This window comes from Triturus cristatus, chromosome 3_2 (genome assembly GCF_964204655.1).
Source record: "Triturus cristatus chromosome 3_2, aTriCri1.1, whole genome shotgun sequence".
Lineage (NCBI taxonomy): Eukaryota > Metazoa > Chordata > Amphibia > Caudata > Salamandridae > Triturus > Triturus cristatus.
The window spans coordinates 1,082,129,029-1,082,144,818 of NC_140584.1; the positions used below are offsets into that span (position 1 = coordinate 1,082,129,029).

The window sequence follows — 15,790 nt, forward strand, 5'->3', positions numbered from 1 at the left end:
TCTGGAAGCAGACGTTCGATGGGATCTCGGACAGGATAGGTGTACGGATGACGCCATGCCCACTCCTAGCCCTCCTGGGACTGATTCAAAACATCAATACAAGATATAAAAAAATCCTAGCGATGGGGCTGCTATTAGCGAAACGACAAGTGGCATGTCCATGGGGGAGAGGCCGTGCTCCCAAGTTTAAAGACTGGATGCACACGATGTCCACTTGGCAAGAACACATGCACAGCTATGCAGATCTATTACCCACTAAGTCACGCCCGAAACACATTTGGGGCCAACTAACCTCCTATCTGACTGCGCAAGCGGCGAGGAAGTAGCGGGTGGGGCTGCTTTGGAGACAGACTGTGAGGCTGCATCCCGATCCCACAGGAGGGACCGCCTGGGATGTAGCTCTGTTCAGAGCCAGTGCGGAGACACTGGGGCCATGGTTTGGGTGAGCTACGGCCTCCTTGCTATGTTCGCTGGGGGTGGAATTGGGGCACTAAGCTTGGCGCTCCATTATACCGGTGATATCTGAGTAATTTGTATTGCCTTGACCTCGTATATACTATTGTAAATGGTGGACTGCATCATATGCGGATATACTGTACTGACAACTGTTGGACTGTACGATGAGATTTCTGGACCTGCATCGAAATTATTGGTGGGGGGCAGGGGGGAGGAGTTAGTGTTACATTCATTCTTGTACGGGAAGGTGTCATTTACATGTGCAATATGATACGTGTTTTTTTATCACACTGATGTACCGTACAATTTCTTAATAAAGGTTTTCCAAAACTAAAGAAAAGCACAGCAATGCAGTTCATCAATAACATACAATCAGATGCACAATGTACATAGGTTATTTTACATATGTTGATACAACAGTGTTTCTTCCTTCCAACATCCCTTCCACGGCATTTAATGAGCCCTGCCATCTAACCTCACTGCTTCGTAGTACCACAGTAGGAGACAGGCATATTTCACCCCTGTGTGTATTCCCCGCAGCCCACTTAGGATCCCATTTTTTGGGGCACCCTCTGTGCTTGAAAACGTCTCTCTGCAATCATGGCTCTATCCATATCAGCAGCCCAGTCTCTGATAGTTGGCATTTCCCCCCACACCCCATTTTTGTGCGAAGTTTCGTTTTGTAAGGGCCCATCCCAATGAAACTCATGATTTCTTAGTCCGTGGGAGGTCTGTGGCCTCCCATATATTTAGCAGGCATAGTTTCGGGGTAGCCGTCAGTTTCTTCCCCCCAGCTCTCTCCATTTGCTCAGCGACAACTTTCTAAGATGTTTGGGCAACTGGACACACCCAGATAATGTGGAAGAAAGTCCCCTCTTGATGACACTGTCTGAGGCAATAAGGATAAGCCCTCCTGCCCATCGTACACAAAACCCCTGCAGAAAGGTAGACGCAGTGCAGAGTTTTGAGCTGGACCTGTCGAAGTCTCATGGGGATGGCCACCTCCCTGAGGGAGGCCAAGGCGTCTCGCCAATCATCCTCCTCCTGCTCACCCAAATCTGCCACCCAGTGCTGCCGCAAGCGCGTTAAAAGATCCGGGTGGTTATTTATTAATGTGTAAGGGATATGGCCTTCTTGACCATGGGGTAGAGTATCAACCCCTCTAGTTGGGAAGGCTCAGGAAGAGGACCACCCCCCGGTACTGTTCTTTTAAGCGCATGGCTGATCTGCAGATATCTAAATGTTTGAGTGTGCAGATTAGCAAAGGTGTCCAACCCCTTGGAATTCCACATGTCCCCCACCGTTGAAATACCAATCAGGTCCCATTTATCGAATCCGGGGCAAGCACTCAAATGGCCCAATTGCTCGGGTTCCCAGAGTGAGGTTGTACGTGTAATTTTATTATGCCAGCCCAATTTTATTGCTCACGGACACGTTTCTGACCCACAAGTACATTCCCACCGTAGAACTGTATCTGGATGCGATATAGCAATCGCAAGCCAAACATCGACATACTAGATTCAGATATGGACATTTATTCATCAATAGCTCCATGCACAAGTGAAGGCTAGCAATGTAGGCTACGATACAAGTAAAACATGCAACAATGTAAATGAAGAGATCGACCTTGTATTATTTATTTGCCCAATGTATAAATTGGCAAGAAGGAAACTGATAAAACAGGTGTCTGGGCATGGGCATTGAACAGTGTTTCGTTGCTTCACAAGTGTTTCAATCAGATAACAGGATACCATCGTTTTTAGCTCGAGTACATTTTTACTCACTGCCAAATTTATCAGGAAGAGGTAGGGGCTTATAATCAGATTAAAAGTATTAACTGAAGTTCCCTATATCCATTTTTTTACGATTTCGATGGATTGTATACATTTCCATAGGATTTCTTCTTCTTTTGTAAATTTCCTTTAATCGATATGTTGTATCTACGTGTTTAATGGGGTATTGCCCTGAAATAACTGTTGAAATAGTAAAATAGAGTAGGAAAGTTAAAACAAACGATACTAGGATTCAAAGCAAATATGTCACTGCACATATATCCATTATCAGGGACCTTAACACAAACATGCCCGCTAGCCACCAGCATGCGTTTCCGTACTTAAGGAGCGAATACTATAATTACATAGAAAAGAAAACGTCGCCAATGCAAGGATTACTTTGTTCGACTAAAAAAAGCCAAAACATAAAGGCAAAGACAGGGTCCTGCATAAATGAAAAAAAATACTGGGATATCAAGCGATATAGGAGAACATAACCGGTCATGTTGCATCAAAACTAATTTTACACTTTGAATAAAAAATAAACTTCAGCCACAACTTGTAGCTGCATACAGATCAGGCACCAGTCTGTTGATTTTATAAGTAACTCTATAAATCAAGCAACAGATGCACGGAGGCCAATAACAAAATGAAGATCAACACATTAACTGTCAGGGAGACCGCACACATCATAAAACGTTTTGTGCATGCAATGTGTTGTACTTGGGGTTAATGAACAAAACAGCACCTGCCTGGAGCAGCTCTTATGCCACAGTGAGCCCAAGTGTGTGCTGCAGCTTGGGGCTCCTGTCAGCAGCAGCCAGGCTGCTCCATGCAAAGTCCAGTGAAAGTGAGGAGCACAAACTCCAGGTAAAGGCTGAAGAGACAGGCTCTGCTCTCAACAGCTACCAGGCACTACCAACTCGGAATACAGACTCCTAGCTTTCAGGTCTTCATTTTATTGAGGACACAGTGGGAAGTATTTTGCTTAGTTTTCTACTCATTACATAAAACCAGAAACTACAAATCCCAATATCATGATAAGGAAATGCAGAGCATTTCACCCGAACTTTCAATCGATCCCTCGTCTACAACAAGATAGATTTCACCTCACGCACTAGGTACTCTTGTTTTTCCTAAGAGAAGGCACCCGAGATCTGCCAGCCTACAGAGAACACTAAGGCGGAAGAGAGAGAGAGAACGAGAGAACCAGAGAGAGAACCAGAGAGAGAGAGCCAGAGAGAGAGAGAGAGCCAGAGAGAGAGAGAGAGAGAGAGAGAGCCAGAGAGAGAGAGAGAGAACCAGAGAGAGAGAGAGAGAGAGAGAGAGAGAGAGAGAGAGAGAGAGAGAACCAGAGAGAGAGAGAGAAAACCAGAGAGAGAGAACCAGAGAGAGAGAACCAGAGAGAGAGAGAGAGAAAGAGAACCAGAGAGAGAGAACCAGAGAGAGAGAACCAGAGAGAGAACCAGAGAGAGAGAACCAGAGAGAGAGAGAGACAGAGAGAAAGAGAGAAAACCAGAGAGAGAGAACCAGAGAGAGAGAGAAAGAGAGAGAGAGAGAGAGAGAGAGAGAGAGAGAGAGAGAGAGAGAGAGATAGAGATTTAGAGAGAGAGAGAGATAGAGCTATAGAGAGAGATAGAGCTATAGAGAGAGATAGAGCTATAGAGAGAGATCGAGATAGATAGATATAGAGAGAGATAGATGTAGAGATAGATAGAGATAGAGATAGATAGAGAACCAGAGAGAGCAGAGAACCAGAGAGAGCAGAGAACCAGAGAGCGAACGAGAACAAGAGAGAGAATGAGAGAGAGAGAGAGAGAGACCGAGAGACGCAACAATCTTCTTTCAATGCCAAAGGCCAGGTCACCATTTTAGGGCCAGTGGCTCAGTGCTCAGACATATGCCTCCGACCTTCTGGCTTTCTGCTGCCCTACCGTGCCTGCCCATCACACCACTACTCAAGCTTTACAAACCAAAATGGGGATGTAAAATTCATTTGGTATATTCTCCTGAACAAGGGGGTGGGGGGTGGGGGGGGGGGGGGATGTGAGCGCTTGTGAAGCAAGTGTTTCCCCCGAGTAGCCATAAAGACTCATACTCGACCTCCCCAGAAGCACCACATAATATCCCATCTCAAAAAACTTCACTGGCTCCCGATTCAGAAGATAGGCCAGTTCAAGATGCTGACCCACACTTACAAGGCCTTGCACAACAAAGGACCAGAATACATCAACAAACGCCTGAACTATCACCAGCCGACCAGACAACTCCAATCTGCCTCCTCTCCCTCGCAGACACACCATGGATCCACCGAGCCAACAGTGGAGGATGCTCCTTCTCGCATCTGGCAGCCACGGCTTGGAAAACCTCCCCGTGCACCTCAGGACCGCACCGCTGCTCCAGCAATTCAGAAGAGAACTAAAGACCTGGATGTGTCCATGATCAAACCTCCACGGAGAAGCCAACACAGGTGATGTGCAGCGCTATATAAATGATTGAGTGATGCAGTGACGTGGAGTGGTCTTGAGTGGAGTATGCATGGTGGGGTAGACCGTATCGGATCGCAGATAGGTGTGAGAAAATTGTGGCAAGAAGGTCACACAGAGCACTTTCAAGGCTTTGTAGTTGCAGTGAATTTTTTCAGTGTACTTTCTTTTGAAAAATCAGATGGTTTTTAGTGGTGCTTATTTTCAAGCCTTTACCCAAACCTAGTTTCGAACAGAAAAATGTTACATATTTAAAGGAGTGCCATTTATCAAAATATTCATCTTCATTTTTACGTCTCATCCAATGACAGCTTTTAGACGTCTCTTTCTAAAACACTTTTAGTAGACCATACCAAAAACTTACAGTAGGCTTTGAGCACTCCCACTGCTTACAACAGGTAGACTTAGTCACTCATTTGCTTGATTCTTATTCAATGGCTTACCATCCTCTACTTCCATTTGTTCCTCCTCTAAAGTATAGCCTTTTTACCATCCTTCTGATCAGATAACTTGCATCCTTCTGCTGCTCTCATTCAAGGAACTACTTTCTTTTGTTTTTCAGCACTGAGAGTTTACGTGCTTGCTCTCTCATATGTGCCACTCCGTCACAACTACAAGGTATGCCTACTTCTGCAAGCTTAGTGTTGCTACCTCCTCCCTCTCCACCAAATCTTGACAATTGCTTCCCCCACCAGTCTATTTTATTATTTATGATTTTTCTTTTTCCCCCCACCGGGCTGAATGCTCCCCGGTGGCTGCTACGCCAACTCGATCTTGATATTGAGGCTCCACGATGCGTTCTCCCACATCTGCTCCCCCATTGCTACCCACTCCTCATATCTTGAGCCTTAAACATTTTATTTTTCATTATTTATTTATTTTAAATTACCACTCCAAGTCGTCCACCATCTTGGAACAGTAAATTAAAAGGAAATTAAACAAGCATTTGCAATGCAATAGGTCTCGCAGTTACGAGAGTTGCAGCTATTGGCATTGTAAATAACGATGCCTTTTATTTATGTTTTTAAAACAAAAACAAAAATAAAAGGCATTATTATTTGCAATGTCAATAGCTCAAACTCGCGTAAATGCGAGACCTTTTGCATTGCGAATGCTTGTTTTTGTATTGGAAGGGATTGCTTTCTGCACAAAAATCATGCTTACCACAACACAAATTCCCGTGCAGTATGGTGCAAGAGTGTCTGTGCTGGCACATGGCAGTTAAAAGTGCATCAGTGCAGGGTGAGAGCAGAACAGCTCCACATCTTAGTAGATACAGGGCTGTTCTGCTCTCTCAGGTTCTCACAACACAGCGCAGTGACTTTACTGCTGTGCTGCGTTGCGTGATATCTTTGGTAAAACTGGGACCAACTTTATAGGAGGGAGACAAAGTAAAAGCAAGATAGGCAGAAAGAGAAACAAAAAGATGAGGAGAAAGGCAGAGGATGAAGGAGAGTGAGTGTGGCTGAAGGAGCGAGAGCAAACGAAAGTGAGAGATTGTGGACGAAAAATAGATTTAAAAAAAGAGTGATGAGGGATGTAGAAAGAAGAGCAAAGAGAAAAATAGAGGCAGAAAGGAATAGAGGATCCAGTGAAAGAGAGACAGAAAGAGAAGGAGGAAAATAGCGAGAGAGGGAAAGAGGAAGAACGAGGCAGATTTGATATGGAAGAAGAGAAAGTGAGAGAATAGTTACGTGGCAGTGTTTGCCCTAGTTTCGTTCGTGTTGTGGCTCTGACCCATGCTAGACCCCCGTCTTGGCACTGGCTCGGGGTTACCCCTGACATCTCTGGCCTGCCCACCTCTCTGTTACCATAACTAAACTTACACAGTCACTGCCGCTCCCACATATGCAGCAGCCCCTCGGGGGGAGCACTCCACCCGACATGCTAAGCACAGCTCCTTGCCTGCTTTTCATGTGAACGCCTCCATGGGATATACTTTAGTACCTTCGTGTGTTATAATTTCTCACCACAAGAGAGCGCCAGAGACCACTACAGAATACAAACATTTTAGGAAGGCGAACAAGACCTGGGCTGTGAGTGCGAGTTTAAATAAGTCTGGAGGAATGCCGAAGTTAAAGTAACATCGGATATTGGATTCTAGGTGAGCCACCATAACGGACTTATGTGCGCCTGTTTTTTCGGTATACTGTGCCTGGTCAGTGATTGGATGCGCTGCAGTCCTTCGTTCAGGGATAAAACCGCTGGAAGGTGACACCGTAAATATTACCACAGCGCACGGCAAACTGAATAAACTCATTTACTTAACAGACACTGCTATTAGCAGCTGAAGGGGAGTCAGTCTACGTGTTCTGCAAAAGGAAAAAAGGCAAACTGCAGTTTATAGACAGACGACAAAAAAAGAGGCTGAACCCATCGAGCTGTGTCACTGTAAACAAACTTCCTTCGTCCGCACTCTTCTTTTGAAACAAGTAAAATAAACATATGGCGTGGAAGCGCCCCGCTGGCGCAGTGGCATGTCTCGCTGTTGCGGTTTGATTAGCTAGTAATGCTGATATTTTGAAGCACATAAAAGAAAAACACACTGCTGGCACTGCAAACGTGCCCGGGAGTGGTGTTCTTTGTCAAAACACATACTCGTTTTTGTGGCGCGCCCCTGCGCGCTCCCACAAGGTGTATGCCGACACAAGCACGAGTATGTGCTTCGAAAAAGAGCTGAACGACGGCTAAAGGTCTCCTATGCAGTGCATGCGCACTGCATAGGCGAGACCTAAAAAACGGCAGGTGCGTAAGGATGCAGTCAAGCGCACACGTCATGTTAGGCTGCCACAACATCATGACGCACGTGCGGCCCTCATTGCACTTTTTCTTTTTTGCTGATGCCACACAGCATTGGGAAAAATTACTGGTACAGTAAATAGGTCATTAAGGAGATACCAATTGGCATTTCCAGTGCTAGTTTGTTTTTGCATCATTCCGGGTTAGACAGTGCTAAACAGACTTCCCCTACTGCCCCTAACAGGACTATAGCTCTTCCTGCAAGGTTGCCAGATTTCATTGACCCGTTATTCACAGTTTGAATGGCTGGATGTTCATGGTAAACTGTTGGTTCTATTCAAATGTTCTCTACAATGGGATGTTACTTTTTTACATATTGTACCTTGAAATGGTCAACAAACGAAATTATTCAGAAGAAAAGAAAAAAAGACATGGGGATTTCTGCACCATTTTATCCACCGTCCGAGGGGCATCCTGGTACAAGAATTTCAACTCCAGTCTTGCAAACGTTAAAACTAGATATCTCTGGGGAGCCGCTGCCACTCATCGAATGGTTCCATTCAAGGAACTGATGAACTATTTGGTGACCCCTAAGGTTATCTCAGTTTTCCTGACCTCTAAGGCATCATATGAAAGGTTATGACCAGGATACCTACCAAATGTCAGATGGGCACGTGCCAATAAGAGCTGCTAAAATGCTGTAGCGCACGACTAAATAATGAGGAGTATGAAGTGGAAGAATGAGCAAGTGTGAGCATTTTGGCGAAAAAAAGTCATAAAAGGCCAATACGTAAAAACCGGAAACCACTAACCTCATCTGCTAGACTGTCATCTGGATCATATCCTTTCAGGTCTATCACTTCCGCAGATAAGCCAAGAGAACCAATTTCTTTTGCAAGAATTGCTGCAAACCCCTAAAAGCCAAACAATAAATATCGCACAATGAACTTTGTGGCACACAAAAATGTGAAACTATAGACAGAAATTAAGCTTCAGATGAAACCACACAAAGACAGCGAACTTGCAGATAAGTGGTTAGAAACTAAGATGACATTTTTTTTAAACTCTCAAATGTGAAGCCTTCAAAAGGCTTAACTAGTTCTAGAGTTAACACAACCCAAGTATTTAGATTTTAGCCAAGTTATTGCTCAAACAAAGGTCTCACCTCAACCAAAACACAAAGAGAAGATTACTTACTGGTACACTTCCTTAACATGAACTCCAATTATGTCATTTCCGCCTTGTCAGAAGGGGCATCTATGACCCCGAAATAGACAACTCTGCTTACCTCCAAAATAAATTTCCATTGAAAATGGGCATAGACTACCCTCCAAAAAACACGCTCTGCCTGACTGACTAATTCCCAAGATATACTTGCGTAGCTTCAACTTATTACTTTGCATTATAGGCTTCTGAGTGGCAGAATCCATAACAAGAGAATGCCTTTATGAATGAATTGCCCATTCCATAATGGACTAAGAGACAGAGGGACCGGTTGGAACTCGACATCCTGGAGGAGGATGTAGCGGTGGCTATAGATTGTATGGCAACAGCCAAATCCCCTGGGGAGGATGGGTTTGCGGTGGAATTTCAGAAACCCACTAATCACCTGATAGTCAGATCAAAAAGTCCAAAGATTGGCTTCAGGCTACTTAAGAGACCAAAGCAGGTGCCTGCCGCGGTCTTTGCATGCTCTTCAAAGGAGAGGGCACCAGCCAACAAAACTCCCAAGTTCTTGACCACGGATTTCGGTTTGGGGTGGTGGGGGGGGGGACGGAGGGGTCAGGGAGTCCAAGAGTCAGAGGCCACCAGTGGTTATCCCATAGATGGGCCTCCCGGCCCACCAGGAGCACTTCTGACTTGGTCGAGTTCAGTTGAAGGTAGTTGTCCTCCATCCATTCAGTGATGGCCACAAGGTCATCTTGGAATTTCTCCTGATCCGGATTACAGTTGCTGGAAAAGGTGAACACCAGTTGGGTGTTATTTGCGTTTGAGACCAACATGATGTTTCAGGCATGACGGCCAGAGAGAGGATGTAAATGTTAAATAAGCTGGGGCTCAGGGCACAGATCACTGAGTAACACCCCAGCATAGAGGGTGGACACCAGAGGAAAAATGGGGGCAGAGACCTGGAAATACCGGTCGGTCAAGAAGGATGAGAACCAGGCGAGGGCCTTGCCATTGCCCTTATCCCCTCAAGCCGATGCAGCAGGATCTTATGGGAGACCGTGTGAAAGGCCGCGCTCAGATCCAGAAGGATCAGTGCAGAGGTTTTGTCCTCATCCAGGGCTGAACCTAACTGCTTCGGGACTGCAAGTAATGCAGATTTGGTGCTATGTCCGGGGCGGAAACCATCTTGTGACGTACCTAGAATCGAATTGGTTTCCAAATATTGAGTTAAGATGGTATTAACATAAGACTCCATGATTTTAGCCAGGTAAGGGAGCAGAGATATTGGACGGAAGTTACCCAGCTGAAATGAATTGAACGTCGTCGTTTTTAGCAAGGGGATAACTTTGGCATGTTTCCAGGACTTCGGAATTGCCGCCACTCCCAATGACCTATTGATCAACTTCCGGCCCTCCATTAGAAGGCAGTTGTAGAGTTTTCTGAAGAGATCCAGTTTCAAAGGGTTGTCAGGAGATCCTGAATTTACCTTGGCTGACAGGGTCTCCATCGAACAGATAATAGGGTAAGAAACATGTCGACCTCACATTTTAGCGTATAATATCACAACATAGGGTGACCATACGCGATTTCTTTACTTTTAATTAGGGGAAGAACAAACTTCATTAAAATTATTTTGATTGGAATATTTTTCCCTATTTTAACTTCACTATACACTTTCACTTTCACCTACACTAAGACCCTTACTTGCACTTCACCTGTCGGCTTCGGAATAAAGATCTCCGTTAAGTAGGCCCCATCACGGGCGCCTGATCGGGCATTGCAGCGCCGGCCCGAGTAGGAGCAGACCCGATGAAGCAAGACACCTTCTTGTCAGGTGTGTGAGGTTCTTTTTCCAACAAGAAGATCACTCTCCTGCATTATACTGGTGGTTATTCTACAGTTAGGATCTGTCTTTTGTCTTTTTTCTTTCTGTTAGGAACTGCATACTCATTGTCTATACATAGTCTCTGGGGTACGTATGCTGGACCTTATTACAAAAACCCTCATCTCTGTTTCCCCTCGACTTTGTCTCCAAAGGCTGCCATGTCTCCCAGGAAATTAAGGTATGCCCAGACGTGGGTCCTGTGCTCACTGTGCAACCGGAATCAAGCTTTACATGGGTGATGAGGGAGAACCCAGTGCTAGGTTGCTTGTATTCTGGTTCTGGGAGGACCAGGCTTGGGAGTTTGGGCTGGACTATCCCCAATGGCGCAGGGTCAGGACTGATTTGCACATGGCTGGGTACAAACTAAGGTAGCATGGTTTGCAAAATAACGATAGACTGGAATGCAGCCCGAGCGACTGCAGTAGATGAGATTAATTCAAGCATCCCACCCATCACCTAGTTTTTGCTGCACACAAATGAAACATGCACTCGGAGTACCCAGGTCAGTTCCATAATAAGCATAGGAACCTCAATCTGCATCGAATAGTCCCCTCGCACCGCTAACTCAATAGCCATCAAGACACAATAAGGTAGATAGAGACAAACAGGAGTGAAGAATTTCAAAAAGATCAGAGGCCTGGAATGCAAAACTGCGGTAAAATGTGATCCTCTGGACAAAGGTTACAGGTACTGCTCTGATCTAACATGGAGAAAAACATTCTACAAGCATTACGATCTGCTCCAGACAGAGCCCAGTGAGTCTCATTAAATATTTGATACACATTGACAAAAGACAAACGCAAAGGTCCCAGAATCTGTAGGAGATCGGCTTGCTACATGCCCATGATCCCGACCAGGGGCGGCTGGTGACATTTGAAAATGGCGGGGCGTAAAAGTGCTGGAGGAGTGCCCCTTAACATAACCTGGACGCTAGCTTACAACTTCGGCGCAAAGGTGGGAGATAAAGCTGCCAAGCCTGGTGTGGTGCACACGCTTCCGTTTATCTTCGCCTCTACCTCTCCTCACCTCTCTCTCTCCAACCGCTATCTGTTTATTTCTATCGCTCTAGCTTATTCGTATCCAGCACACCTGCCTTTCTGCCTGTGCCCTACCCTGGTGCTAGTTTCCCTGACTTTTCTTGTTGGCTCCCAATCACTTTTTGTCATGCGGTGCCAGAGCTGCACAGGGTGCCTCTTAGCGCCCCCAGTACTTCTCCTTTCTGTACCCCCGTAGCACTTCTCACCTGTGCAGAGCTGCTGTGAGCCCTCACCTGCTAGTACACGGCGCCTCTTGTCCCCTCCTCCTGTACCTCCGGAACTACTCCTCTCTAAACCACTGGACCACATCAACCCCCGTGCAGAGCCGCTGTGAGCCCTCGCCGGCTGGTACATGGTGCCTCTCTGCCCCCCTGTACCTCCGCTATTGCTCCTCGGTGTACCCCAGCACCACCTGAATGAACTACTGCTCTAGCGCGGAAGGAGGGGGGGGGGGGGGGGGGGAGGCAGCTGCCAGCAGCGGGCGAACTGAATAAAATTAAAACAAAAACGTACCTGACCGCCACTGCTCCTGGTCCGCGTTGGCGCCTCTGCCCCCTTCAAACCGGAACACCACATCAGCACTGGAGTGGCAACCCCTCAGCCAATGCTGGCGCTGCTGCAGCGCCAGGATTGGCTGAGGGCACAGCTTACGCTACGCCCGCCGCCTGCCCATTAGGAGACCGAGGGGCTCCTAATGGGCATGCGCAGGGCAGTAAAAACACAAGTACGCATGACTGGGCACGGGCTAAAAATTACTCTCCATGCCCACTCATGCGCACTTGTGCTGCAATGCTGCCTTTCCCTGGCTTGTCTGACAATGCATGTCAGTCAACATGACGCCGGACCGCCCACGGTCCGACGTCATGCTGACTGACATGCATTGTCAGTTCTCCCCACCCTCGGCGTCTCTGAACTTAAGTAAACTAAGTTCAGAGACACCGAGGAGGGAGCTGCGGGTGCAGGGGGGGGGGGGGGGGTTACGCCCCAACGCCCCAATGGACGCACCGCGCCTGATCCCGACCAGGTGCCACGTGTGACCAACTGGTTTTGTACTATACTTGCTGCACAGTTTGACCTTTAAAATGTACTAGGCATAAACCTGAATGCAGGACATGTGGCTAATGAGACACTGGTTGCTTCAGAGGGAAAACAATTCGGAGTGTAGGAAGAAGAAAATACAGGGGGATATAGTGGTAATTAATAATTTATTTGCATCCAGAGTGTTTAAAATTGCTACTTAGTGAAGATGGGAAGAGTTTAGAGCTTAGTGTACATTCTCTCAAAGAACAGAGCTCCTTTCACGTTTTACCTTAGATGTGCCAGTCTGGGAGCCAAAGAAGATCTTAACGCCAGCAACATGGACTTCTTTTTCCTCTGTTTGGAGTGAACCTATGCCTCTTCCATCCTGTGCTACGAAGAGCGTATGGCCATTCTCCTTCAGTTCTTCAACCTGAAAGATTGATTATACGCTGTATAAACCCTTTCTGGGACATTCAAACATCCTGTAATCAAGAACAGGATTACGAGACAGCAAGCTGAAAATAAAACCAGGCTATACTTTACACATGCAAACACAGCACACCAAAGAAACATTTTTAACAGTGGTTTCAAAACCAGAGAGGTCACTAAAAAAATGCACGAAAACAAAATTAGGTGGATGCAGAAAACCAAAGTATTACTAAGCACTGTAAAGAAGTATGAATTTTTTTTTAAACATTACATTTTGCAGTTCATAGAGTTTTTACTTTGCATAAGTGAGTTTTATTTTCACACTATATTCCGGACATTGGCATGAATGACTAGATTTTAATGTACGACAATGATGTTGCTGGACACTCAAATCCATTTATCACTGACCACAGGAGCAATAGAGAGATGAAAAGTAAACAATACATCACGGGCCACTGCATGGCTATAAGAGGTGGCTACATCTATGTTAGAAATGGGAGTCTCTAGTTGGCAGAGGTGGGTACCTTTGTTCAAGTAGGGGCTTTGCTTCTAGTCAGGGTAAGGGGGATACACTCCTAAAATAACCCCTGGTCACCCCCTTGGTAGCTTGGCACGAGCAGACAGGCTTATCTCAGAGGCAGTGTGTAAAGCATTTGTGAACACATAAGGTAATACAGTGAAAACACTACAAATGGACACCACACCAGTTTAGAAAAATAAGTAATTTTATTCTAAACCAAAACGACAAAAATCCACAGTACGGATATCAAGATATCTTCAAAAATAGGTTATTCACTCAAATAAAGCTTGTAGCAACAAATAACTCCACTTGGAGTTATAACGACATCATGACCGGTGGGAATCCCAAAGTACGGCACCAACCGCGAAGTGCACGGCGTCAGGCCCGGCGTCAAGCAGACCCAAAAAGCACAGTAACTTGGAAGTGATGAAAGCAAAGACCATTCACAGCATCAGGGAGGTGCTACTTTATAGGTGGTGCACGGCGTCGGCTCCTTACGACCCCAGGGGAGGTGCAAATTGTGTTCCTTACTGCAGCACAGGAGAGATGAGACGACAGCTCCTTACTGCGTCGGGGAGATGCCATGATGGCACCGAAACCACGGTTCCTTACGATGGTGCGATGTTGATGGATTCGGGGATCGCCCACGTCAAGGATCGGCTCCGCGATGATGAAGTCGGCTTCGGAGTCAATGTGGCATGGCAGCAGGCTTCAGGTCTACATTGCAAGTTGGAGCAGCGCTCACAGCTTCGGTGCAGGTTGCGACATCGCTCGCCGGCATCGGTGTTGTAATTCCCTTCTGTAGCAGCTGAAACAGCAGTTCCAGATGCAGAAAGGGTGAAGTCTTTTTGTTCCTGAGACTTCAGAACAGGAGGCAAGCTCAGTTTCAAGCCCTTGGAGATCTTTTCTTCAAGCAGGTGACAAAGCAAACAGCAAAGTCCTTTTTCTCCTTTCCCTGGCAGAAAGTAGCTGCTGCAGGCCAACCCCAGACAGCAAACAGGCAGTATTCCTCCTCAGCTTCTCCGGCTCTTATCTTTGGCAAAGGTTTCCTCTTGATTTCCCAGAAGTGATCTAAAGTTCTGAGGTCATGGTCCCAATATTTATACTACAACATCCTTTGTTCTATGAAGGCAGAGTGTGTCTGTACCCAGCCAAAACCAGTTCTGTCTTCACTGGTGCAGTTTCCTGGCAGGAGGTGGAGACAGCATTGTTGAAGACAGACCAAGCCAATTCAGGTGAAAAAGAACTCTCCTCCCCCTACTCTAAATGCAGCCCAGGTCTATTCAGCCCAACCCTGACTCATCAGGCTTCTGAAGCCACTGCCCTCCTCCAGCCCCAGTCATCCAAAAGCCAGACATGCAATACACAAACCTAGCAGAGGCACACTGGATTGTTAGGTAAGAAAATACCCACTGCCTAAAAGTGGTATTTTCAAACACAGAATGTAAAAATCACCCTCTCTAAAAGGTGCACTTTATCATTCTGAGTTCAGGCATACTGTTCAGGCATACTAAACTTTATCTATCTTGTTCCCAGGGTCAGTTATGTTTATAAGACGTTATAAACAAAATCCACATTCTGGCCTGTGGGAACAGATAGCCTTGCAATAGTGAAAAACGAAAGTGGCAGTATTTCACTATCAGGACATGCCACACACATCAGAGCATGACCTACCTTTCACATACAATGCACCCTGCCCACAGAGGTACCTTGGGCTAACCTTATGGGTGACTAACATGCAGAAAAGGGAAGGTTTGGGGACTGGCAAGCGTGTGCACTTGCCAAGTTGACATGGCAGTCCCAGACTGCACAGAGGCTCTGCAATGGCAGGCCTGAGTCACATTTAACATGCTGCTTCTGTGGGTGGCACAATCAGTGCTGCAAGCCCACCAGCAGCATTAGATTTACAGGCCCTGGGCACACAGTGCACTGTACTAGGGTCTGGCAAGTAAATCAAACAGCCAATCCATAACACAATTTACAAATTAGAGCATATGCACGTTAGCACTGATCAGCAGTGGTAAAGTGCCCAGAGTCAGAAAACCACCACCAACAGGTCAGAAAATACAGGAGGAAGGCAAAATGTTCTGGGATGACCCTGCAACAAGGGCCAAGTCCAACAATCTATAAAACCTCTTCTTTGCTGCTCCGGGCAACAGGGATACATTCACTGCTTAGTACTCTCTGGAAAGCAGCCGTCATGACATTTTTCACTGTTTTTCTTCTCCCTTTAGAAGTTTTTCTCGTTGTAAATTTCAATTCAATTTCTCGGAGCT

At 46.2% G+C, this 15,790-nt stretch overlaps 1 protein-coding gene across 3 annotated transcripts in view; it reads right to left on the minus strand.

The window, feature by feature from the left end:
- The window catches only part of LOC146859157 (S-adenosyl-L-methionine-dependent tRNA 4-demethylwyosine synthase TYW1-like), a 590,982-nt gene that overhangs the window by 510,409 nt on the left and 64,783 nt on the right, over window positions 1-15,790 (minus strand). For all 3 annotated transcript variants that reach the window (XM_085649816.1, XM_085649818.1, XM_085649817.1), the window contains 2 exons: window positions 12,855-12,995; window positions 8,266-8,367 (listed from right to left, as the gene is read on the minus strand). In XM_085649816.1, coding sequence (XP_085505942.1) covers window positions 8,266-8,367; window positions 12,855-12,995 — 243 coding nt within the window. The remainder of the gene's footprint in view (window positions 1-8,265; window positions 8,368-12,854; window positions 12,996-15,790) is intronic.